The 26,764-nt window shown below is 56.2% G+C and overlaps 1 protein-coding gene across 1 annotated transcript; it reads right to left on the reverse strand.

Moving 5' to 3' along the window:
* Positions 1-479: 479 nt before the first annotated feature.
* On the reverse strand, positions 480-26,764 carry NUDCD3 (NudC domain containing 3). The gene is made up of 6 exons (XM_021544842.3): positions 26,497-26,764; positions 24,780-25,072; positions 12,055-12,187; positions 7,809-7,952; positions 2,077-2,265; positions 480-1,496 (listed from the first exon to the last, which is right to left on the reverse strand). Exons 1-6 carry the CDS (start codon positions 26,686-26,688, stop codon positions 1,386-1,388), a joined length of 1,062 nt encoding a protein of 353 aa, XP_021400517.1. The 5' UTR covers positions 26,689-26,764; the 3' UTR covers positions 480-1,385.

The following is a 26,764-nucleotide window of genomic DNA, read 5'->3' on the forward strand; positions in this document are numbered from 1 at the left end:
GCACCTCTCCCCAGGGATCTCATATCGCACCCCAAGGACGCCAAAACCTAGGCCCCCCCCCGGGATCCCACATTCCATCCCCGCACCCACGTAGCCCATAAATCCAGCCCTCCTCGGGGTATCCTGTACCTAGCCCCTCCCAGGGATCTCCAGATTCACTCCCTCCACCCCCAGGAATCCTATATCCACACCCTGAAGGACCCCAAATTCTGCTCTCCCCCAGGAATCCTATATCCACACCCTGAAGGACCCCAAATTCTGCTCTCCCCCAGGAATCCTATATCCACACCCTGAAGGACCCCAAATTCTACTCTCCCCCAGGTATCCCACATTCACCACATCCAACCCAGTGTCTGGAGCCCGTGCCGGCAGACAGACACCCCAGGCACGCTGTCCCTGTCCTTGTCCCAAAAGCAAGGTGATGGTGGAGAATCAGGCACACTCATCTCCCCGAGGGTGGCACCGAATCACTCAGAGGCCCCACGGTGACAAGTGTTTATTGCAAACGGGGGGTGGGCAGCGGGGAGCTGGACAAGGCAATGGCCAGGGGCCCCTAGCCCGCACACTCCAGGGTGGGGGGCTGGTGGGAAGCTGTGAGAGCCAGGCTGGACCCACTCCCAGACCCCTAAGTACCATGCCAGGGAAACCCGTCTCAGACCTCCTGCCCAGCTGCTGGCTAGGAGGGGTAAGCCTGTAGCCCCCCTGATGCCAGTGCTGTGGGGAGCACCCCTGCTGCTCCCTGACAAAGTGGGAGCAAACCCTAGGGGATGGCTGTGGTCTCTGCCCACTCCTGTGTCCCGACAACCTTCTAGTGAGGAGGTGAAGGAGGGTAAGCCAGGAGAAAGCTTCCCCTGGGGCTGGGTAGAGGGCAGGGGCAGCACAGCCTCCCGGGACACCCTGGAGTGGGACTGGTGAGAGGATTTGGGGGTGCCAGGTGGGCAGGGTGCTGGCAGAGGCAGGCAGGGGCAGGCTTCCCCATCCCCACTGCCCATACCCAGCACCCATCTCCACCTGTGAGGGACAAAGCTGCCCAGGGCTAGGGTAGCGAGGTCTCTGCATCCCCAGAAACCCGGAAAGCAATATCCTCCTCCACCAAAACTGTCACCCAATGTGACCCAACATGCTCCCTCTATTCCAGAAAAACATGGAGCATCGGAAGCTGGAGGGGAGGGGAGGGGCGCAGAGGGGTCCTGGTGCCCAGCTTGCTGTGATGACAGGATGTAAATCTGCCCACTTCCTCAGGCTTCCCCACACAGCACGGATGGGTGCTGGCAGCGTGGATCAGTGAGTCCCAGGCACTGGTGCTCGGTGTGAGGATCCTGGTGGGCATCCAGGGCGGGGAGGTCGCCTCTCCCTGCTTTATTTTTCAGTTGTTTTTGCCACTGTCAAAACTGGACTGCGCCGGGGGAGATGTTGAACATGGAGGGGTCGAACTTCTGGCCGCGGAATGGCGAGCCCTCGGTGTCCCAGCCCTTCTTTAACATCTCATGCACCTTCTGCAAAGAGGTCGCAGGCTTCCATCAGCCTGGGGTGATGCCACACTGCTCCCCACACCCCTTGCTCTCCCCTGCAGCTCACCCCACAGGTGTTGGGGCTGTGTGACCACCTGACCCATGGGAAGGGGTGTGGGCAGCAGTGCCCTTCCTCCCTGGCTGGCAGTGGTCATTGCCAAGGGCACACACCACCTCTGTGCTCCTCCTCGCTGCCTGGGGAAGGGCAGACAGCACCCAGGGCAGACAGCACCCAGGGCAGCTCCTGGGTCGGGCTGAGCTCACGCCCATGAGGTCCAGCCCTGAGCAGGGCCAGCTTGGGAGAGAGGTGTAGGGATGTGGGGCCCATCCTTGGTGCAGGGAGTCTGGGCTTACAGGCACTTGCCAGGGTGCCAGGAAGGGGAAGACAGGAGTGCACGGCAAAAGATCGCTCAGCAGAACCTCATCCCCCCGAAATGTTAGTGTGGGGGGACGTGTGAAGAGAGCTCTGAGATGGAGCAGAGCCATGGGGCCCCTTTTTCTGGAGATGGGACCCTTGAAGGGCAGGTGGGAGGGCCAGGATGGGCACAAGATAGCCATCACCTACCAGCTCATGGCTCTGGGGCTTGCCCTGCAGCTTCTGGTGGTAGTCAAAGGTGAGGCGATCAAGCACAGCATGCTCCTCCTCGTCCACTGTGGCCATGGAGCGCTCCTTGTTGATCTTGTCAATGTCGATCTGCTCCTCACCCTCTAGGATGGCTTTCCACCAGTATTCGTCCCCCTTGTTCAGGCTGATCTGGGGACAAGGTGTAGGTCAGCAAACGGGGAGAGGAGGCCCTGTCCTGCTCAGGATGTGGCTCCCCTGCCCACCTCACAGCTCCACGGCAGTGATGCAGAGCTCGGCTGACAGCAGCATGGGGCTTGCCCACGAGTGGAAGTCAAGCTCACACCAATCCAGCCTCACAGCTGGCAGAGGGGGAGGGATGCTTGTGCCTCCCTTCCTCAGCAGCCAAAGGCTGTGCACAACCCTGCTGTGGGCCCCCACAGCCCCAGCTCACACCCCAAGGATGAAATCTCAGCTATGGCTCCAAGTCAGGAGCAGCGTCCCTCAGCAGCGCCTGCCGGGGGGTGACACTGGCCCGGGGCTGCATGGCTGACACAGCAGCAGTGACAGAGCCCACGACTGTCAGAGGAGGAGGCTGTGTCCAGTGGAGTGTGGGGCCAGAGCTCCTGGTGTGGTAGTGCAGCCATCCTGCCTTTCCCCAGCCTAGAAGGAACCTTGGCCTCAGCTCCCCTGGCACTGGCTCGGTGGGCAGCAGCATGAGTGCCAAAGGAGGCAAGGACATCAGCTGCTGCTCTGTGCCACCCCTCTGGCTGCGAGCACCTGCTTCCCGCGGCACCGCAGCTCAGCAGCAGCCCCGGAGAGATGACCAGGAGAGGGGACATCTCCTTGCTCCAGCCAACATCCTCACTGGGAAAAGCCCTGTAGTCCCAGGCATCCCCGATGGCAGTGCCTTGAGCAGAGCTGGCTGGCCACGGGGCTGTGCTGAGGCCAGCATGGGGCATCCTGCAACAGGAACTCCAACCTGCTTTTAGCTTTTCCAGGAAGAGTGGGCTGTTTCCTCCCATGTTATTTCAGCACTAATCCCAGCAGCAGGGCAGATTTATGGCATTCGTCGGCCTCTGCAAAATCATCAATAAAGGCAGACAATACAATTTGCTCAAACCTCCCAGGAAGCTCAATAGCTCCGGAGGGGAGAACACGGACAGCCATTCCTGTTACGGAGCCAAGCTTCTCTGTGGTGTGAAGAAAAGGAACCAATTAATACAGGAGGGGGTGGCTGAGGTTTAATCCTTCTGGGAGAGCAGAGCCAGTAAAATATTCCAGCTTGGGGAAGGCGTTAGTTTTTCCAGCTAGACAGGCATGCTTGTTCTCTTTTTAATTGCACAGTTCCCCTTTGGAGGGGAGGGAGAGCCACTGCGGGTTTGCTCCTGGGCTTCCCAACCCTGGGTGGGCAGGTGGGGAGTGGAGGAGCCCCCAGAACATCACCCTAAGACAGAAAGCAAAGTGGAGGGGCAGCAACCCCGACTGTCCACACTTGCAGCAGGAACACCCTTCAGGCTCCTCAGGTTTGGAACATGAGGGATGACCCCGTGGTGCTGCTGGCAAGCTGTGAACTTTCCTAGTGAGGGATCCAGCACAAGCCATGCTCACATGGCATTGCTGTGAAGCACACACGGCCCCAAGAGAGCCGTATGCTGGCAGAGGGACGGACAAGTGTTTGAGTTCAGGCATCACCCCAAAGCCACCCCAGAGCACTGGGGAATGGGAAATCCATCCAGAGCATCTGGGATGAAAACCCATCCTCCCTTCCTTCCCTACCAAACCCTTTTCCTTCACTGGCACCCTACCACACCATCTGCACACCTCTGCAGCTTGCCTGGGGTGATCCATTCATCCCTCTTTATTCCAGGATGAAAGCTGTCACAGTGAGACTCACTCCAAGTGAACCTCAGTTTCTGAAATGAGATGTCCATGGGTCAGGGCAAAGGTTGCCCTATTCACGTGAGTTTGTGGTTTTGTGGTTCAAGGAAGTGCTGGAGGACTTGCCACAGACAGGTCCCACCTCCAGGATGAGGGACACAGCCACAGGCTATTTTCCTGGACAGTTTCTGGCAATGTCCTCTGTGGATCCAGCCCTGCTTGACCGAGTGTCTGGGTTATGAGAGCCAGTGGTGATGGAGATGCAGCTGGTTCCCCCCACAAGCACTTTGGCTGCCCAAAGGTGCAAGTAAGGGAGAGCTGAGAGGCCATGGCAGGTCTCTGGGTGATTCCCCACACATGCCAGTCCTCACCCACCTGCCCAAGGAAGAGGCTCTGGCACTGAGCTGACAGGCTCCCACGAGGCTGTGGGCACTGCCGGGGAGAGCTCTGGAAAGTGGGGGGCTCCAGGAGAGACCATGGCTTCTTCTACAAGGACAAACCCCAACCTGATTATATTTCTCACTTCGAGACAAGGCAAAGCTTTGCCTACACTTGACATTGCTGCTGAGTTTTCCAGACAACAGCTCTGGCTGGCCCCCAGGGCCCCAGATGTGCTGAGAGCCACTGAGGAAGGATGAGGTCCCTGCGGTGTGCCCGTGCCCTCAGCCAGATTTCGGGTCTGCTTGGTGGGTCCCAATGGGGTAAAAGTCCAGCTGAGCCTTTTGGGGTGCACAGGGAGGCAGGAACAGCCTTTGCAACTGTGGCCTGAGGAGAGGGAGGCTTGCAGGAGGCATAGACCCAAGCTGTATCTGAAGCTGGCAGTGTCCTCGTGCCAGTGTCCAAGATATGAGCTCTCAGCCACTCCAGGATGGGCTGTTCCCTGGAAAAGCACTAAGCTAATGGTGGATTGCAAGGAGGATTGCTGCAGGAGCAATGGGACATTCAGCAGGAGAGACCTTCCAGCAGGTGACAGGCAGCACTGGCATGGACACAGCGTCATGTCCCATCTCCACACCCTGCTGGGAAGGTCACAACCCCTCACTGTCGGTGCTGGGCTTCGCCTTAGCACAATGTTTCCTCACTGATGCCAAATACCTTGTCAAACCTGGAGAGATGCCTCCAAGGGTGTAAGCAGGTCTTGGGAAGACAACCTCCACCTGCTGGCTTTCCTGTTGGAATCACAGCAGCCAAAGTCACCTCAGAAATCATTGTGAGGTGTTGAGGGGGACAGAGGAGTCAGCAATGCTGTTCTCAGCAGCACGGGGAGGGCAGGGCCAAGCACCCCGAGTTGCATCCCCTCAGCCTCATGGCTCACAGGATGGCAAACCAAGACTGTAATAAACGTTCAAGGCAGGAACTTGCTGACAAAAGCCCAAACATGGAAAACAAAGGCTGAGAGGAAGAGAAAAAGAGAAGGAATGGGAGAAAAATCCTCCACAACGAAAATAATACCAAAAGGAGTTGTGCACAACACCCAGTGGGGATTGCTAAAAACAGCAAGGTTATTTTAATCTCACTTTCAACAAGCAAGCGGGTGTGACAGAGAAGGGAGAGTACAGGGATGACACCCAGGACCAGGGTATCGTGTGGCATGCCACAGGCAGGGGCACCATCCTGGGACAAAATCCCGAGCAGGAGGTATGGACAGGCCCCCACCCCATGTCGCCAGAGCACTGCGGAACAATGCCAGCTGGATTCTGCTGCCATGCACACGGGTGTGCCAAAGGATGAGATGAGAAATAGGTTGGTGTCAGCCTGGGCTCCAGCTGGGAGAGCTCTATGGAGCAGGAGGCGGAAGGCAGAGTGGTCTCTGAATGCTGGTGAGGGGAGTTCTGGGACTGCTGGAGTGAGAGTGACATAATGAAGATGATATATGAATAAGAACACCAGGCAGGATGGGGGAAGCAGAACCAGGAGGGTTGTAAGGCAAAAAAATCTTCCCAGCGTAAGAGCTTGAGGAGAAGGGAGTCTGCTTGTGGTGCACCTGTGAATGGCATCCCAGAAGGGAGCTGGGAGGAGACCAGGGAGGCTGAGGACAGTGAAAAAGCTGTTACTGCAGCCTCTTGAAGAATCTGGGGATCTTGATGATCCCTGACGTCCTGCAAGAGGATACAGGACTCAACAGCCTCTCTGCACAGAACTGAGACCTTTTCAGACAGATAGGACCAAGCAAGAGAGATTCCACCTCCTTGGCACCAAGTTCTGCTGCAGGGATCACCTCAATTCACAGACCACAAACATGCAGCATGGACAGGGCCACCAAGGAGCCCCAAGCAGTCCCCAAGGCAGGCAGGATCTCCTCGGGCAGCCCCAGCACTGGCCCTGGGTGAGTTCAGTTTTGGCTGCATCCACACCGTGCCAGAGAATGCCATCCCTGGGTCCCACAGGAAAGCCAGGTGGCAACTTGCAGCATCTTGCAGAAGGCAGACAGCCCAACTGCTGCATTTGGAGCTCACACAGAGCGATGCACAAACTGGGGCACAGAAAGGGTCCACATGCCCCATAAGCTCCAAATAAACCCCAGTGACCCCATCCAGGCACTGAAGGAAGCAATGCATTCCCACAAGGGTGGGTGTCCCCTGATGAATGAATTGGAAGGAGGCACAAACCACTCCTGGCTACTCAGCGCATGGGAAAAGGAGATGCTTTGGGCGAGGATTACTCACTCTGCTCCAGTTACCTTACAATTCTTCAAGCGAGATCTCATCCCACCATCAATATGTTGGCAGCCAGCTGGAGATCCTCACAAGCCTGGGCTCGTGCTATTCGAGGCAAGACCCAGCTCTGGGGCTGGGGGTGACGGGCCCACTCTGCTCCCCGTGCTGCCCGCAGCCACTCCAGGAGGCAGCGAGCCCTGCTCCACCCGCACCGTTCCCAGCCTCTGACGGGAAGTGTCTCTGAAGAGACACTGCTTCCTGTGCTGATGCTGGGAACACCCACAGGGACTTCCAGACTTCCATCCACACTGCGGAGCAGCCACCCATCTTCAGGAGGGCCACCTCCTCTTCAATGCGTTTATGCCTTTCCAGGATTGTTTCTTTGTCCCAGATAAGCTAATTTTCAAAATGTTTATGAATATTTACAAAGTGCAGGTTAAGGATGCCACTACTACATCCCTTCAATGGCCTAGCGGCATCGGAGAAGCTCCTCTCCCTGGCAGGGACCTCACTCAGCCTTTTGGCACCAGCCTGTCACTCGAGGTATATCCCTGCAGATCAGCAGTGGTCGAGTGGCACTGTGCAGCCTCCCCAGACACCATCCACAGGATTCCTGACTCTGGCAGCACATTTCCACTCCATTTTCCACTGTGAGGGCTTGGATTTGCGTGCCCATCTGCTGCCACCCTCGTGCCACAGGGAGAAAGGCTTGGAGCCAGCTCACTCCCTCCCAGGAGACAGCACGTGTCCCCTCCTGGGTCTCACAACAGCTTTGGGACTCCTGAAACTCTCCTGGAAAAGCCTCTGGGTGGAAAAGGATAGGGCAAAGATGGTCATAGGTAGCAAAATCCTGGAAGGCAGAGTCAGCAAGGCCAGGTGTGCAGGACCAGCACTGCAGTGCTGGGGCTGAGGACAGTGACCACCCTCAAGTGACGGCTGTGCTGCCTGACCTCAGCTGGAGCTGGGCACCCCTTTGCCCAGCCTGACAGTCGTGCTGCTCAGCCCGCACCCTGACAGGCAAGTCAGGAGTAGGAGGCAAGGCACAGCACACAGTCAAGGGCAGCACGAGCCAGACATTGGACAGGCAAAGCCAGACACATCTAGAGCTGGCTCAGACTTCCAGCTGCTCCAGTTTCCTAGGTTAAGCACAGCAGAGCTGCGAGCCAAGGAGACAAAGCTGGTGTAGACCACCCTTACCAAAACACACTTCCCAGGCTCCAGGCTCCACAGGGAACTCTCCGTGTTGATCTTGTGGGTGAGTTTCCCTTCCATGAGGACGTGTTGGCTGCTTCCCTCCAGCACTGCTACACGAATTGCACCACTGCTGATATCCACAGACACCTGGAAACAAAGACAGACACAATAATCCGGAAGGCTCCTGCTTCCCATCTCACTGTGCAGGCTGGGGTTTGGGGTCAAGTGCACTTGCAGGAGATGAGAGAGAGAAGAACTTCCAGCCCTGCCTGTAGCAGCAAGGTGAGAATCCCGCTGCTCTCTCATAGCAAAAAGCAACAGTTTGGAGAAGAGAGAGAACCTCTTCAGGGAAGGAAAAGCAGTACAGCCCAGAAATCGGGGGGACCCTTGAAGGAGTCAAGGCAGCTGGTTCTACCCTGTGCCTCAGTTTCCCCTCAAAGAAGACCAGTAATGCTACAGGCCTCCAAACAGCATTCAAAGGTTGGACATCTACTTGCTGTGAGAGAGCTCTTCAAGAGTGTGCCTATCTGTCACCGTGACAAGCTGGGCATGAGTGTGTGCCATCCTGATAGCTGAGCAGGGGCTGATAGTGTGGGGGTTCCTACTCTAGGGCTGCAGCAGGTCATCTCCTATTTGCTGCACTGTGCTGAAAGCTTGCTCCTTGGCTCTGCTTCTGCTGCTGGAGCCAGAACTGGGCTGAGCCCAGGCCTCCCATCGGGTGTGTGAGGAGGGGCCGCGTGCAGGAGGAGTGCTGCAGCACGCTTTCCCTGCTACAGGGGCAGCTCCGTCCCCAGGAACGGGGCCAGTTCCCGCCCACAGCAGCCATATGGGGAACCCTGCTCCGACCTGCCGTGCAGGTGACATGGCTGTCCCCTGGGGAGACAGAGGCAGGCTGTGAGAGGCACGCAGTACCCTCGGTCTCTGTGGAGACCATATGTTCTTTCTTGTCCCCTCTAGCCCTGAGGTGCTGCCAGCAGAGTCCATGCCAAACCAGGGGATGTAGGGAGGACCTGGCTGGGAAGGGGCAGGAGTGTGGCCCCCAGCGCTGGCCCGAGAGGAGGAGACTGCAGTGAGATTTGCCTGCATTCTCTCCCAGAGTTCCCCCAGATCTTCCTCCTGCTCTGCAGATCTCATTTGAAATGTTATTACATTATCCATTACCTAGGAGACTTCCAGCAGCTCACTAGCTCCACACAGGCAGAAGACAGGCAGAGCTGCTCCAGCCAGGGAGGGCACCGCAGCTGTGTCTGACTGATGTCACCAGGGTACAGCCCCCAAACCTGCTGCGTGCTCTGGCAGGAGCAGAGGAGGCCCAGCACGCATGGCACCTGGTAACTGAGCTCCAGTGCGATGGCCGGGAGCAGCCTGTGCTCACAGGGGATCGGGGAAGGGACGTGAGCATGGCAGAGGACAACAGACTGTCACCTGACATGTAGCAGTGGACAGCCTCTGCAAGAGCAGCTGCCCTGGGATGAAAACATCTCCAAAGGAGGTGCTCCCTCCCTGGAGCAGCTCCCTCCAGCCCAGTGCTGACACCTTACTGCAGAGACAAGGCATGGGGATGAGGCTCTGCCCTCCACTACCATCACCAGCTCACGTTCCTGGGTGCAGGAACAGAGCTACTGATGCTGTGCTCTCAGCACGGTACAGGGCCTGCCCAGAAAGGACCAGGGGGAAAAAAGCAAGGTGACTCCAAAGCTGGAGACATGGAAGGCACAGTCTGTGGCAGGCACTGTGTCTGTGGGTTCTGCATGGATGAGAACAACCAAATGTGAGAGGGTTTTATTCACAGGTGGCTGCACAGGATAGCTGGTGGCACCAAAGGACACCTTTTAGGTGGCTCTGGGACCAGCACTGGGAGAGGGAGCAGAGAGACCCAAATGGAAGAAGAGATACAATCTGGGAAGACTTCACCTGGCCATTCTGCTGTGCAAGTAGACAACCTGAGAAGCAATTTCAACATCTGTCTCTACCTGCACCCAGCACACCAGCCCCCCAGGAATAGGGACAGGAGTGGGGACAGAGGCAGCACAGGCCCTGCTAGGGAGTCCTGCCCCTCTGTACATGGAGGGACACGTCTGAGAGGACTCACGTGTGCACAAGGGGGTACCTGTGGACAGCCCACACCTGAAGGAAGGCCAAGAGCATCTTGTCCCTTCCCATGTGCTCCCTGTGAGCACCTCTGCTCCCCAAAACACCTGGCTGCTCCCAAGGAAAGCCAGCTCTCGTCTGTGTACTGTGGCCTTTTCACCACAGTGATTTCTGTGCACACTGAATGCCCACGCCCGCCCACACAGCTCAAACAAGCAAATACAAACTGAGAGAGGAATTGAGCTTGTCTCCTCTTGAATTCAGCAAAGAGAGAGGCCTGGAGTCATCATCTCTATTTGAGTGCTCAGATCCGTGGGCTTCTGTTGTGCCCACAAGTAGATCAGAGAGGTGGGGACCATGAAGGAAGATGCTCTCATCTACCCAATCGCCCATTCCTGCTCCAAGGACACCTGAGCTCCATACAAGGAAACCTTAAGCTCACAGAGCAAAATGTGCCATAGCAACAGCCTGAAACCCAAAAAGTGCCATAAGGAAGACTGAGCAGCATTGGAGTTCGGTGCACTCTGAGCCCAGGGACCAAAAGGGGAAATTTTTAATGTTGTCCTGGCAGGCAGAAGCCAAAAACCTGGTAATTTTTTTAAAATATGAAGTTGTCTGAATGTGAGAGAATGTTGCTCTTGTGCAAGAACCCATGAACAATATGTCCAAAGTACATAGAGCTTTTAAATGGCTGAGTCCTCCTGCTCTGGCCCAGTACCCAGCTTGTCTGTTCTCATTCCCCCAATGCTGGGAATACACAGAATCATTTGGAAATGGACACTCAGCTGCCAAGAGGAGCCCCAAAAAGGATGGATGAACAAAACACCAGGAAAAAGAGTGCAAGGAGAAGGAAAGTCCAGCATCTGAACAACCAATTGCTTCAAGAGGGCAGTGTGGGCAGATAGTGGGGCAAGGGTAGGCAGAGCCATGGCACTGGCATGGGAAGGGGGTGTCTTGAAGCCTCCTTTGCCCACTCTGAGGTGCAGGGACTCTTCCACAGCAATGGCACAGTCTTGAACCAAGGAAAGGTCAGGAAACCATATCCCATCTCCACTCCTGTGAGCTCCTGCACCTCTCCGTGGACACGGATGGAGCAGACAGAGGCCTGTGTGGGGTTTTTGGCAAGAACACAACTTCCCTGGCATGGAGGAAACTTCCTTAAGTCAGGGAGAGGAATCGTGATCAAAATTTGACACAGAGGGATGGAATATCCATCTGGACACCCCAGAATCCTTTCAAGAAACAGTCTGGGTTTGTTTTAGAGACCTGCTGGGAGAGATGCATCTTCCTGGTGCCCTGCTGTGCCTGTGGCAGCCGTGTGCCCCCTCACCCCTCTGGCCCAGGCTGCTGCTGCTGCTGCCAGTGACATTCCTTGGCATGCTGAGGAGCTGTGTAGGCTGAAGCCAGTGACAAACTCCAGTGTGCTCCTTTCAGCCACCCTGGAAGCAGAGGAGAGGCAGGAGGTGGGGGAGCACAGGCTTCCCAAATGGAAAAATACAGAAGGAAGGGCAACACTTGGGAAAGAGTTCAAACTTTTAGGTCCAGCTAAGGCCAGCCATGGGCACACTCCTTCTGGGTCCCTGACCAGGAGGGAACAGAAGTGGTACAGGAAAAACAACGTGACCACAAGAACAGGGAAGTTCCTGCCTGAGCCAAAGAGAGAGGCGAGACCTCTCTGTGCAGGAAGGCAGCCAGGGGGAGGGGCTGGCCCGCAGCCTCCAGCCCAGGCCGGCTCCCTTCCATCTAGAGCAGGTCAAGCCACACAGGGGCTGTGCCTGATCCAGCTCCCCAGTGCCAGAGGAGCCGTTCCAGCAGCTCCTGCTTCCAAAGAGAAGACACTCAGAGCCAGAGGAACAACTGAGGAAGGGCATCTAACCCCAGCCAGGCCCCAAAACACATGTGTGAGTATGCAGGTAGAGGAAGCAGAAAGAAAAAGCACAGAAAGGGCAAAGCAGTGCCAGGGAACCTAGCTGAGATGGAGCAGAGGACACTGCAACACAAAAGGAACACAGACAGGCTGTGACCTCAGTCCTCACCAGACTCACACTGTGGAACAAGGTACAATCACATCTTGGTCCTTCAATACAAAACACAGTCTCCCAGGAAAGCTTTCCCAGGAAAGAGAAATGCTAAAGAGATGCTATTCACATCACTTTACCTGTTTGCCTTTGACAATGTGCTTGGGCACAGGCACTTTAATTTCCAGGTCACTGTAATCTTGGGACCAGGTGTAATTCTCTCGCACAGCTCCATTGTAGCTGTCAGGGTTTGTCTGGAACTGCTCCTGTCTCCTGGTGGGGGGAGAAAGAGGTGACATGTTAAATGTCAGAAAGATCAGGGCCTGGAGAGAACAGGAAGCCTGAGTACAGGATGCAAGAAACCAAACGGGAGGGCATGTGGAAATGTCAGAAAAGCTGAGGAGATGGCTGCAGGGGTAAGATGGAGTTTATCAGATCAATAAGCAATAATCAATACAGTGTTTCCAGCCAAGAAAGGAGATTACCACACCTATATCCCTTTAAACTGCTGGGCTGGGGATCTATTCCACTGAACCCTCACAGAGAGGGCTTTCAAATAAAATCAAATCTCTTCTAAAGATAGCTGTGGTGCTAACAAAAGGCAGAGTTATTTTAAAATGTTTTGATACCCACCTAGGCTTCAATGTGGAGCTGGATAAACATGGGGTTCAGGGACTTACATAAAGGGGGGGCTTGTGAAGAGCAGCCCCAGGGCACAGACAGCCCTGGGGAGCCTCTTCCTGTGCCCCACTGCCTTCCTGGCACCCCCACTCGGGGGGGCCCTCACTAGTATGGGGTGGGGCTGGCTCCAGCAGCACAGTGCCCTGAGGGTTATGTAAGAGCCATCTATTTAAATTAAATTAGGCTGTAAGACAGCCAGAGGGGGCTGTCAACGTGGCTGTGCACACCTCCCCATTTCTTTTCCTTATGGTTTCACCGGGTTCACCAAGGGTTTCACCTGCCCTGCTACACCCGTGGACTGGGGTGGCTCTGATCTGCTCCCACTGAAGGCACTGCTGGGAGTGGCGGCGCTCAGCGGCTCTCAGCCTCAGCTGGCCATTTCAGGGGGCATCGCATTATTTTTCGGGCATCTTGGCCTTGCCTGGCAGGCGGCCATTGGGTGCCCATTGCCATGGAAACAGGGTTGGCATGGCAGCGTGCACCGGGCTGGTGCGTTGGCTCCAGCTGTCGCTTCCCAACCGCCCCCGGATTGTAGGAGTCAAACAGGCTGGAGGGCGAGGAGCTGAATGGTGCAGGCGACCAGGGGCTGTGGTGACAGGGTCCTCAGGGCCCAGCGCTCAGCCCCGAGGGAAGCAAACGTGCTGGGAGGTGGTGGCATGGCCCCAGGTATTTCATGTGTCCCCTGGTCCCCACCTCGGAACAGCCCAGTGCTGGCACCCACCTTGGCTCTCCAGGCGCAGCTGTCTCAGGGACCACCCTGCATCAGCCCCTGGCAGGGAGGAGGGTCTGTGTGTAGCCTGGGGCAGCTTGGCTGGTTAAATGCCCTCAACAAGATGTTTACCCATGCTGTGGCATCTGGCCAGGCACAGCACAGCTTCATGAGACTCCTGCCCTACACCCCAGGTTGGCCACATGGCCACATGGTGAACCAGAGGACAAATCTGACCCGATTTTAAACCCAGCTGGGTTTTTTTCCTCCTAAGAGAATGTTTCCTTCTCAGCAGTGTCGGCCACTTTCTGTTCCTCTGTGACCTTCGGGGCAGGAGCATGGAGGGGGTTTCGACACCCCACAGTCCTACCTGCACCACCCTTCAGCTCTCTGCAGCCTCCCTTCATGAGAAGCCCAGCTTTCTTGGCTCAGTGGCCATGCTAGCCAAGGCAGAGCCCAACCTAGCTCCTCCTGAACCTGCTAGCAAGTCACCTGGAGGAAGTAATTCCAAGTGTTGGCTCCCCGTAATCATGAAAGAACCAGACAAGAACCATAAAACAGCTGTTTACACTGGCCTGCTCCCCCCAGACCTCGCCTGGGAAAAACTCAAAAGGGAGCAGGAGGAGGCAGTGGGCTTATGCCCAGCCAAGGCTCGTGAGACCAGCTGCAGGTCATGAAAAATGGGAGAAATCCACTCATACAAAGGCAGACATGGTGAGACGTACCACATGGCCCCAGCACAGATAACTACAGCAATCCCTTGCTGTCACAAAGCCACCAGGTCTGCCCTGGATGCGCCTTCTCTTCCTCAGGGGAAGAGCGCCAGGGCAGAGCAGATCCCAGCCAGGCAGTTCTGGATGTTGTGGCCCCACTCGGAGGTTACCAAATGCAATCTCACTGCCTGTGAGGGCACGAGTGGACTCACCAGCCCCACAACCAGTGTTAACTGTGCCGCAGGGAAACTGAGGCAGGACTTGCTCTGCAGGGACTTTGTCCAGTGTCTCTGTACAGTACAGGGACTGTGCAGGACAGCAGCCCTACTCCCAGCCCAGCTGTCTCTGTGGGACAGCTCTGTCACTCTCCAGAAAGGAGGGACGTGTCACTGCCACATCTGCCACCACGTGCAGCTCACTGAACAAGCTCAGCCCCACTCCCTTGGCCCTGCAGCCCCTCATCCAGCTTCTGGGGGAGAAGTTCCCCCTCATGCCTAAACCTCCCTGCAGCCATAGCTGCTCATCCTGAGGGTGTGAGTTCCAGTGCCATCACTTCTCCACTCCTCTCCAATACCCAGTCCAAATCCCTCCAGGTGTTTACCCAAGACACCACCAACCTCTGCTTCAGCCCTGTTTCCAATGTTAAAAATCCATGCAATGGGCTTTGTACCCCTGAAGAGCTTCCCTGGGGGACTCTCAAAGCCTGGATAATTTCGCTGCCAGGGTAACTTCCAGCTCTGGAGTCATGGAGGATCCAGGGTGGTGAAGGCAGGCCGCAGCCTTGTTAGGCACTGCTGACAAACGGCTGACAGCTCTACCACCTCCTGGAGCAACTCTTCCTTTCCTGGAGGTTTTCCAGCCAGATCTCTGCCTGGTCCAACTGTGCTTAGCACACACCAGTGGCACTCCAGAATTGGACCCTGCTCCTTGGCTGGGAGGCAGCTTCCCTCACCATTCACAGGAGACAGCTCTGCCTCACAGCATGCTGGGCCAAGACATGCTGCCACGCTGGAGGTGGCTCTCCTGGCCAAAGGCATCTGAAAATCACCACTGTGCAGTGGGTGAGAGAACTTCCCGCTCCCATCCCCAGACCCACCAGATGAAGGGAGAGGCCAGATCCAGCACACAGCATGACTTGGGTGGCGACTGTCCCAGCAGTATGGCTGCTCCTGGTGTGACAGTCACTCACTGGACTGCCTGAACGCCTGCTGGGCTGGGGCAGGTGGTGGCAGGACTGAGGGGAGAGAGGGTGACAAAGCACCAGCTTTTAAACCCAAGGGTTTGGCACTGCGTGCACTTGGCTGTCGGGTGGTGGGGATGGTGGGGGTGGGTCTATGTGTTCTGTCTTGTTCTATTTTTGCTCGCAATGTGTCATTTTGGGGGAGGTGAAACCTTTAACAATGCACCGTCGAGAAGCAGCCGATCTGTTTCCCACTCCTCAAAGCCACATGGCGCAGCCGCTGCTCTGTCCCTGGGACTGGAGCCACTCCCTCCCTACTCACGGGGTGAGACCCTCAGCAGCCGCACTTGGGGACCAGGACTCCCTGAGAGGTGGCAGGGACATGCTGCATGTCTGAGGATGGAGCCGTATGTCAAGCCCGATACACAGACTTCTGGGCATTTCTTACTCCGGGATTCCCAGCTCCGTGGGTTGGTGACGCACGATGAGCTGAGCAATGTGGAAATGGCAGCAGCAATCCTTGCTCTGTGGACAATCAGCTGAACACCTTTCTGTCCCTGGAACTCAACAGCTGCAGCATCTCCTCTGTGAACGAAGTGCTGGATACAAATGAAGAGCAGGAACCAAACACATCAAAGGATCTGGTTGGTTGAACTGAGAAGAAGCAGGGCAGCTCACCTAGCTCCCCTTCACTGAGGAGTTTTGGTGCAAGCAAGCAAAAGTTGAGGAAAAGACACAGCAGTATGAGGAGCAGAGGTGGGAAAGTGTCATGGGAGGGAACTGATATGGCAAAATGCCAATGGACCTCTTTTTTCCCCCATAAGAAGGAAAAAATTTCAAGGATTTTGAGATCTCAATGAAGGTGATCCTCTCAGCCTGGGGGCATGATCCCTGTCCTCTCAGGAAGGGAAGTCCAGGATACCTGGATCTAGCAGTCAAGCCTGCCATAGCTCAGTGGCCAGTACAGCAGACACCCTCGCATCACCAGCATTCCCAGAAATCTTCCTCGAGAGCTGGCACTGCTGTTTGCTATTAGTCAAGGTGAATTATTTAGGCAGCTTTAAGGAAAACATGTCAGGCCAGTTGTGGAGATACTGAGGAAGGATGAGAGGAGCAGCCCACAGTCTGTCCCCCTGAAACTGCTGCTGCAGGTAGCACAGGGCTGCTGGGAACCAGCACCATGTCAGCAACCACCATCCTCCTGCCGTGGCAACACTCAGGTCACCCACCCAGCGTGGCCCGTCAGACCCCTGGCAGCCTCCAGGCATTCACACTACCACAAATCCCTGCTGCTCCCTCCTGGGGAAGCACCTTGCACCACCCCTGCATCCTGCCCTCCCTGCACTAAAGGGGCTGCACGCAGCCCAGCAGGACAGAAATCACAGAGCAGTGCCAGCCAGCCAGGCAGGCAGGGGGCAGGCAGAGCCCGGTCTGCATCGCTGCAGAAGGCCACGCTCACCCAAAGACACCAGCACACCAACAGAATACAGGTTTACTGGAATACACATTTCCAGAACTGCTGCCTACTAGCCCTCCAGATGAGAACCCAAAGTGCCTCAAGCTACAGGAAGGTCTGTGCACCCCAAAAAGCTGCTACCAAGCTTCAGCCAAAGCTAAAAAAACCCCCAACTTTTATGATTATTTTGATGAGGGTAAAGTGTGCCCTCTGCTCCTCAGGGTTCCAGTGTGGGTGCTGTAGCAACAGGTAGGGAAGCCAGAAAGCTGCATTCCCAAAGCTTCAGGGACTGTGTGCACGGAAAATCCCAGCTTTGCACTCCTTCTGCAAGCAATCTGCAAAGGAGCCTCCCTCCCCCCCACCTCCAGATTTAACATCTTTTGGCATCAAAACATCAGGACAGTTGCACTTCCTGTCTCTGGGTTCTGCCTGGGAAGTGCCAGGGTAGGAAAACGTAGACTGAGGCTCCCAGACCTTCGCTGGAGTCCAGGAGGCACCCAGAGCTCCACAAAGGCTTCTCTGTACCAGCACTTCAACTAATGAGGACTCTGGCACAGCAATAAGCAAGCTGAATGCCAAATCCCTTCCTTTACAGTTCAAGTCACACTGCAGTCAGTAAGCTTTAGGATCCACTCTGATCCGTCTTGATCCTCTCCGATACTCCTTGTCCAGCAGCAAGCTCCAGCCCTGAGCACAGCAGTGGTCCAGGGCCGTCCCAATCCTCAGGACTTTTTCCAACCCAGGTGTGTTTGGTTTGTTGGAGTACCCAAATCCAGCTTTGGAAAGTCTTCTTCACCCCCAAAGTGGGCAGAAGTCTGTCAATAGCTCCCCATAGCCCATTATCTCACCAGCCCCACTGAGATGCTCTGCTCCCCTCCCTGCTGCAGGAGAGCCTTGCTCTTTTCCAAGCTCACTCACTTCAGGAGAGCTTTTAGCCTTCCCTTTTGCATCCCGAGTTATTTACAGAGCTGTTCGACAGCGCCAACTTACTGACATTAGGCAAGCTGAAATGCCACCACCAGCTTGCAGAAGAGTGCTGGAGTGCCAGCACCAGGGGGCTAAATTTCACTATTGCTGGGATATTTAGGTCAAGGACAGCAGGACATGCCACTGTCTGGAAAAGACCCCTGGGATCTTTATTGTTTGCACAGAGCTTATACAACCTTGGGCTTCACAGATCTCCTGGGAGAGAGACCTACATGCAGCCAACCAGGCTGCCCTGGGAAAGGGGGATAAGGCCAAAGGAAGCCAGTGGGATGGAGCTGTGGGAGTAGAGGACACACAGGTGGCCTCTCAGACCCCTGCACCACCAACATAACCTGGCCCAATCCAGGTAGTTTTCCATGTTAGGCCCCTTTTGGTGGACACTGCAATATTAAACCAAGCAAACAGCGATTGCTTTTTTACCTAAAAATTGGGCACATGCTGTCCCTTGGTTTCCAGCCCTGGGATTTTCTGCTTGTTGAGAGAAAAATTTATAGGTTTTAATTTAGTTATTTTTGGTCCCAGGACCTAATTTTGGAGCTCAGTACCTTGGTAGAGCAACCAAAAGCCTTAGCAGTTCAGTGCAGCACACAGAAACTGGCACTCTGCTGCTGTTCTCAGCTACCCAACTGGAGGGGCCTGGTTCTCCATGAGAGCACTGGAAAATTGGACCCTGACTGTTCCTCATCATCTGCAAAAGGCTTGAGTGACAAGGGCTGCACCAGAAAGTGAAATCCCTCAGCCCAAGTGTTTCAGCCCTTTGAAAGGATGCTTCCTGAGCAGTTAAGTTCCCAAAACCATGGGAGAAAGCATATGGATTAAAATAATTCTCCCAGCCTGAGTGGCTCCTCTCCATTGCAAGAAAGACTCCACTTAGCAAAGATGACTTAAGTTGCATTTCCCTGCTTCCCTTGGTATTACCTAGACACATTCCTCCCAGAAACCAAACACAACAGCACTGCGAGTGCAGCGCTGCAGACCCTGAGGGCCAAAAGCCTTAGTGCCACATAAGGAGCCAAGGACATGCTGGGGCGTGCCAGCAGAAGAAGGTCTCACCAACACAGAGCTCCTGTGAAGCTTTTGCTCCCATCTGAAAAAGCTGCCAGTGCTGAGGAGAGCTGGGAAGGCAGGGAAAGGGGTTGGAGTGACGTCACTTTACTGTGAGAGGTACCATGTGGCTGGAAGAGGATTTCCTGGCCTCGCTGCAAAAGCAGGACAGGCAAGGAGAAAAGAAACAGGGTAGGAGGCAGAGAACACCAGTGGGTCCACACACAAACATGGGGATAACACTCAGAACACTGGACAATCATGTAGGGGATGCTCAAGTGAGAAACAAGCATGGAAATGATGACCCTTCAGCCCAGAAACAGACTGAAAGGAGAAAATGGACATAAGAGAAGAACCCCACAGAGGGCAGAGAAGGGGACTGGGGACCTACTCAATGCCTCTTCACCCACATGGAGAAAGCAGCCCCACATGGCAGTGCAGCATGGGACCTGCTGCAGGATGCTGTTGCAGAGTCCCCCAGCATGGGAGGGCTGAAATTCAGAAAGGGAAAATAATCCCCACAAAGGGCTGAAGGACCAAGTGTTTAGAAACCACTGAGCCACTATTTAATCAGGGTAGGATGAAGGCACAGAGAAAGCATCACTGCACCGCTCATTCTGTTCTCTTCCTCTTCCCCCAGCATCTGCTGCTGATGGAGACAGGATATGTGGCCAGATGGAGCTTGGCTGTATCAGGTCAGGCCGTTCTCTGAGCTCTGCCTGACTCTTGCTCATGACAGGCCTTGGCCGTGCTGGAGGAATTCCCTGTGCACAGCCCCACGTGCATAAGAGGAATCGGAACCAGGACAGATTCTCCTTAAATATGGATCAAGATCATCTCCTTTCTAGGTCAGGCTGGAAGAACAGCACGGACTCTGAGGTGAGCTCATCAGGAAAATCCGTAGGGGCAGTGGGGAAGGAAACCAGTTTAACTGGCTTCTGGTCTGGACAGTCCCAGACAAAACTGCTGAGCACCTAAGGGTTCCCCTCCCTTCCGAATGGAAAAGGCATGAGAGGAGAAAGCTTGGGACAATGTAGTCTCTGAGTCAACCTTGAAGTTAGCAGCGTGCAGCAACAGCTCCTCTTCATAGCTCTACTCCCCAACAAGAGGGTGACCAGCAGTGAAATTCCTGTCCCCGGCACCTCAAGGAGGATTCAGCCATGCCAGGAAGCCCATCCTGCAGGCACCTCACAACAAAATGCCATCTGGGCTTCCAGCAAAGCCAAGCCGTTGCTAAGTTGAGTTAGATTCACACAGGCGCCTCATGGAAATTTCCCAGAGCACTGCTGTGTCATCCCAGGGATGCTCCCAGTGCATCTCACAAAGGGTTAACTCCAGGTCGTGGGGGCTCCGGGAATGGTGGGTCTCAGGAAAGTTGGAATGTTAGGAGTCATCTCACCAGATTAATGCATTCTAGTTCAATCCCAGTCAGCTTCTCACCAAGCCAGGGAGCACACCACGGATTTTTGTAGGTCACTGCTGAGCCCCAACACCCCCTCCCAGGGACAGCAGAGCAATGCCAGGGAGACCGGCCTGCTGGCAGGGCTCACCTGGACCAGGTGACCAGGGCAGGCAGCGTGGCCAGGGCTCTGCTGCTCGGCAGCAGCCCGTCTGCCCCCTTCCTTGGCACAACGGCACTGTGTGCACAGGGTGAGCAGAGCCCCTTCCCCACTCACAGACTCCAGAACACCTCAAGGGTCTCCTTCAAGGCCCCACAAAGTGGGGAGCCATGAAGAGCCCCCTCCTCACCTCAGCCCACTCCTCTTGCTGCCTCTTTTCTCTCCCCACCACAGAAGGTGAATGGCCACAGAGACCCCAGGTTTCATTCTGCTCTGCATGTTGCCCAGCAGCAGCCAAAGGCTTCCTCAGGCATGAGGCACTTGCCCATCCTCCTGGGTCCACCTGGCACGCTGTTCCATGCCCCAGTGGCCCTGCTTCCAGCCCTGGCTGTGCCGTCCACACCCAAAGATCCTCCTCTCAGAGACCTCACCTGCCTAGATGATCTCTAAGGTACAGACCAGAGCTGAGCACACATGGCTGGAGCACCTGGGAGAGACACAAGAGCTGGATGGAGAAACACATGAAGGTGAGACATTCACCATCATGCACAGGCTTCAGGACTGCCTTTCCCAGCCTCCTGCACTATCTCTTGCCCATGCATGGAGTAAGAGACGGGACTCACAGGACAGGGGGATGAGAGCTTCCCCCCCAGTTCACACTGGGAGAAAGCAAGGAGCAGAGGGAAGCCAGGAACCAAAGTCATAAAGCACAAGCACAGGCCGGGCTGCGCAGTGCCACACGTGGGCTGCCAGGCTCTATTTTAAATGCTGTGTGGCAAATATATGCAGGATGGAATCCAAGCTGGGGGAAGGGGAGGGTGCTGGGCAGCAGAGGTGTTCAAAATTAGGAGCTGAGCTCAGGCAAGGATGGCTTCTGGGAGCAGATGGGGGAAGAGCCAGAGCTGGGACTGTGCAGCTGCACCGCGAGGAAGAACAGCCCCGTGGTGAAGTGTGAGGAGGGCTGTGGCCTGCTACCCTCCTGGCAAGGCAGGGACAGCAAGATAGCTGCAACCACTGGGGAGGGACAGCTGGAACAACTGGGGCAGCTGCAAGAGGAGCCTGGCTTCTTCTGTGGCACAGAGACCTCTGTCCCCCTTGGCACAGCTCCTGGCATGAGTGTCACTCCAAAGCCACCTCCGTCCTCGGTGTGTTTAGACCAGCTGCTGCTGGGAGATCTGGCACAGCAAGATGCAGGGCAGCAAAGAGGAATTGATTCACCTGCCTTTCACAAGTGGGGAAGGTGAGGGAGTTGGAGAGACCTGGCCAAGCCCCAAATTGAGCCCTGAAAACCTCCACATCTGCAAAACTGGCTTGATTCATCTGGATCAACCCTCGAAAAGCTGCTACCATCTCACTGTGCTTTGTAAGATGTTCCCAACCAATACCCCAGCATCCGGGTGCAGCGCGAGGCTCTGATGGGAGCTGGCAGATCTGGGATGGTACCTGCCCTACATTTCCAGAGCCGTCAGGTTGACAGAATGAGCAAGTTTTTATATAGATTTTAGTGGCAGCGGTTTTCTTCACCAGCGGCTGGAGGGGCGGGGAGAAGGAAGGGGAGATGGAAAATATTTTTGTTTAAGCTCTTTTCTGCATTCCTGCTGCCAGAGTTGTGCATTACTCATGCGCCCCTCGTACTCAGGCTGGTAGCTCCGGGTTTTACTCAGAAGGAAGGGGCTGTGGAGAATTAAGCAGTTGGTTAAATTATTAATAGTCTGTCGGGGGGTGCCCGCCCGGCCCCCGCTGCCTTCCTGGGGGCTCCAGTGCCCCCCACAGGCTCGGAAACCAACTGCAGCGCCTTGACGAACCCGGGCCAAACCTGCCCCACTTCCAGCCCGCAGCCACCCCATTCCCCTGGCTGGAAACCACGAGACTCATGCGGCTGGGACGGAGCCTCCTGCACCCGGTCTCACCCACCACGTGTTTAAACTGGGCAGGCACCAAGGCGGCTGCAGCTGTTCCACCCCACCAGTGAGTTTGGGGCGGTGGGAGCAGCAAGAGAAGAGGCAGAAGAGCCCACTGGGGAGGGCAGAAGTTGCAGTGGCAGCTATATGCAGCAGAAGGCACCTTCTATTCACGGCAACACCCAGAGGACAGCTGCCATGCAGTGCTTGGTGCTCAGTGCCACAGCTGCAGGCTGCAAAACAGCATCTGAGTGTCTGAGGTTTGACAGGGGCCAAGCTCCAGCAGTGCCAGGACACAGAGGGTGGCACATGCAAGGGTTGAGTTCTAATCAGGTTCTCACCACACACAGTGGAAACCATTCCTCTCAGCTCCACCACACTCGCTGTCAGACTGATCCTGCTCCCACACGAGCCCCCCACCTTCCTTCCTGATCCCTCCAGTTTCCTTCCCGCAGCGCTGACATTTGTTTCAGGCAGCTGAACTCTCCTCACACCAGCTGCTGCCCCATAACCAAAGTCCTGAGGTGAAACTTCATGGGGCAAACCACAGCAAACGTGGCCTCCATGGGGATATGAGCAACTGGCACTCAGCCGAGCCCAGATCCCTCTGCTCACGGCTTCATGGGCCTCCAATCTCTCCCTCTCTTCTCCACTGGGAGACAGCTGGGCTGGACAGACCCAGGCCCCTGCTGTGCACTCTAGCAGGGGTTTTCTTTGACTTGCTAATTTTGCCCAGGGATCGGGGTCAGACTGGCAGCCCCACCTTTACCAAGAGAGCTCCAAGACAGGCATTGCAGATGATTTCATTTTTGGCTCCTGGCTTATCTTTACCGCGTGGGATGCACACCAGTTACACGTAAGTCCTTGCCGGTCCCCCTTCCCCCTCCCCAGTGGTGGCCAATCTAAGGCTCTTCCCCAGCACAGCCAGAGCTCAGGCTCTTCTCCAACACGGCCTCCAGCCAAGAACCTGACTCCACCGTTGTCCTAGAATAATGGAATCACGGAATATTCTGAGCTGGAAGGCACTCACGAGCATCATCAAGTCCAACTCCTGGCCTTGCACAGGGCAACCTCAACAATCCCACCATTTGCTCGAGAGCATTGTCCAAATGCTCCTTGACCTCTGGCAGCCTTGAAGCCACGACCACAGAGCCTGTTTGAGTGCCCAGCCATCTCCTGAGGAAAGAACCAAACCTCTCTGCTCCTGCCATTTATCATTTTGCTCCTCCCAAGATTTTGGTTCTCAGACTGTACCTCCCATATGCTGAGGCATACAGAATATGCCCCAAAATCTGAGCTCTGAATTCTCTCTGCCCCTCAGGGGCATCAGCCATCCCAGTCCTTACAGGATTTGGGGTTCTTTCAGTGGTCCACTTCTTTCTGGCAGCTTGCTCTTCCCAATGACACCTCCAAAACTGGCTGGGAGGACAGGGATCACCAGCTCCAGCTTCCCTCCTCACCAAGCACCAGTGGGACAGCAGGGATGAGGCGCAGCAAAGCCCCACATCTGGTCAGGACCATTGTGGTGATCGGAGAGGGTCGGCACAGCCGTCACACGGGGCCTGAGCACAGAACACACCGGGCACGGGAGGAGATGGAGCCTGCACAGCCAGCTCACAGCACCACTCCCCCAGCTTGGTCAGCAAAGAAACACGGGAGTCTGAACCTCAGTGAGGCATGAGGGCCCTGAGTAAGGGCTGGGCAGCTCTGACTTGGCTCAGGGTCAAGGTGATGCCAGGGAAGGACGAGTGAAGCCTGTACAGGACCTGCATTCAAGTACATGGCTCAGAGAGGCCACGCTGACCCTCCGCAGCTCGCATCTTGCTGCTCAGCAGAGTCAGGCTAGAAGTGTCCCAGAAGCTGTGGAAGGACTTTGACTCAATGACATTTCTGCACAAATGCAGCCTGCTTGGCACTGCTGGAAAGCCACCACGCCTAGCTAAAGAGAAAAATCAGCTTCATCTTCAAAGCTGGCCCTGCTCTGAGCCAAGGGCTGGGTCAGAGACCTCGAGAGGGCTCCAAACCCCTGTCACAGGCCAGGCCTGCCAGCACCAGCTGGCAGGTACTGCAGGTATTCATGCACACTCACAGACCAACTCGCAGGTATTCATGCATACTCACAGACCAACTCGCAGGTATCTGTGCACACTCCCAGCACCAACTTGCAGGTACTGCAGGTATCCATGCACACTCCCATACAGCTTCTGGGATGTCTCCCAGCACGCCAGGGAGTCCAGCACTCACAAAAAGGTTGCAGGCTGGTGCCAGCACTTCCTTGTGAGCCTTAGAAGTGCCAGAAAAGGAAAAATGCACACCATAACCAGTTTGTGGATGAGCTGCATGGCCCAGCCCAGCTTTGTAGGGCCATGTACAGGATATGCCACCTCCTCTGCTCAGACCAGAGTGGGAAACGCTGATCCACCCACAGGACAACAACTACTGCCCTCCTGTGGGGAGTTACACAGTGCTTCTGGCCTTGGAAGCCTGCAAGGGTAATCCTCACAGCCTCCCGAAAGGCTGAGTGCCTGCAGAGGAAGGTCAAAACCCAAAAAGAGCTGTGCAGAGAACAGAGGATGCCCTGTCCACAGTTTTGCCTCCCCCCACCAGGAGTGTGAAGAAAGTAAGAGACTCTTACGTGGGCAGCTCTGCTGGGGCAGCAGCCCCTGGAGGCTCCACTGACCCTGGGCTGGGGGCTGCAGCACCCTGGGCTGCAGCTGCTTCCTGGGTGCCTTCAGCTTCCCCAGCTTCTGGAGCTGGGATGTGCTCCGTTGTCTCCACCTCGATCTCCTGAGCTGCAGGACACAGCTTCACCCTCTCAGCGGCTGCAGCTGCCTCCTCCTCCTCCTCCTTCTTCCTCAGCTTCGCCTCCAGCTCCCGGCGCCTCTTCTCATCATCCTGCCTGGCCATCCGTTCAAACACTCGGAATGCCTGGGAGAGAAAGAGCAAACCCAGTGAGCAGCGCTCCAGCTCTGCCCAGAGAAGGGAATGAGCAGCACCACACGCCTGGGGCACCTGCTCTTTCCTCTCTGCACCACATACCTACCCCGAGCTGCTTCAGTCACCAAAACAAACAGCTGATGACTCTTTGAAAACTCCAATGGCTACATCAAGCACACCTCAGAAACTCCTGGCAGCATTTTGGAATTGTTTCTAGGATTGTATTCTCAGAGCCAACCTCACCCTAGCCTGGCAAGAGGGCTGGTTACTCCAGGGAGAAGCAGAGTGGTGAGATTCAGCCCTCGGCTGGGAGGGAGCTCCAATGAAGCCTCCCTTTCCCCACATTCCAGGGCTCACACAGGGACCACTCGCATGCCTGGTCTCAGACAGTGTCTCCAAGAGGCAAGCAGGATGAGCTGCCCCAAGAGAAGCTGCAGGACAGCTGACCTGGCACTGGCTGTGTCCAGGCAGACAGGTGCAGGAGCAGATGTGATCCAGGAGATGTAACCCTACCCCTCACCTGGCTCCCAGCCATGCCTGTCCAGTGCAGGCTGGAGGTCAGACGTGAGGCCCTTGCAGCAAGGGGTGATGGCCACTGAGACCCTGCAGCTGCCTCCTGAACGGCCTGCAAGGTCTCCCACCCCAGTGCTAGCCTTTGGCACTGTAAACACCTTCTAAAATGCCCTCCTTCGTTTCCCAGGAACATTCTGGAGGCAGATTTAGTACTTCCAGCAGCGGACTGGCACACCTGCTCGATTTGAGTCTTCCTCTGGGTCCAGGAGGTGCAGGACAAAGGACATGGCCCTGCCAGCACCATCACAACAGGACACACACTCGTGCCACTCACTCCAGCTCTCCTCCCCACGCACTGAGCAGAGGGGAGGGTGTGGGAGAGGTGAGCACCAGCCCTGCGTGGATCATGCAAAGCAGTAGCTCAGAAGTGCATCCCCCGGACTGCAGCTGGGCAAGGATGAGGAGGAATGAGCCCCTTGCACACCGTCCCCACACTCGGGGAACCTCTGGTTGCAGCCAGGAGGCCACACTAACCCCTTCCCACGGCAGGAACGCTGCATCTCCTTCACTCTGCCCATACCAAAAACTCTTCAGGGTACACCAGACACGAACCCAAGCTCGGGCCAACGTCCGAGCTGATGTCGAACCCGGCTCTTCCCACCGGGGTCTCGCAGTCCTCGCCTGCCTCGGGGGCTTCCCGTCTTCTTACGAGGGCGACGCTTTCCCCCGCTTCAAGGCACCTCTCCTGCCTTGCTCTGCGCTCCTCCGGGCAACGCCGACCCCCGCCCTGCCCGCACGAACCCCGCCGCCGGCCCGACACGAGCACCGCGCAGCCGGGAAGACACGGCCCGTTCGCTCGGCCCGCGGCAGCAAGGCCCGGCCGCGTCGCGCCCCGCTGGTACCTGCAGGGCCATGGCCTGCGCCGCGCCGGGCGGGAAGCCCAGGCGGTCCCCGGGCCGCAGGAGCAGCCGGTAGAAGTCGGTCTTGCGGTAGAGGAAGCCGAAGAGGATGCGCAGGAACTCCTCGACGTTGCCGACGTGCTGCAGGATGCCCAGCAGCGCCTGGTCGTACATGTCAGTGAGCGCGGCCTCCATGGCGGCCCGGGCCCGCTGTCACGGCAACGGGATCGGCCGCGCTTCCGGTCCGCCCGGAACCCGCCCGGCGCGCTTC

The sequence above is a fragment of the Lonchura striata genome, chromosome 32 (genome assembly GCF_046129695.1).
Source record: "Lonchura striata isolate bLonStr1 chromosome 32, bLonStr1.mat, whole genome shotgun sequence".
Taxonomy (NCBI): Eukaryota; Metazoa; Chordata; class Aves; order Passeriformes; family Estrildidae; genus Lonchura; species Lonchura striata.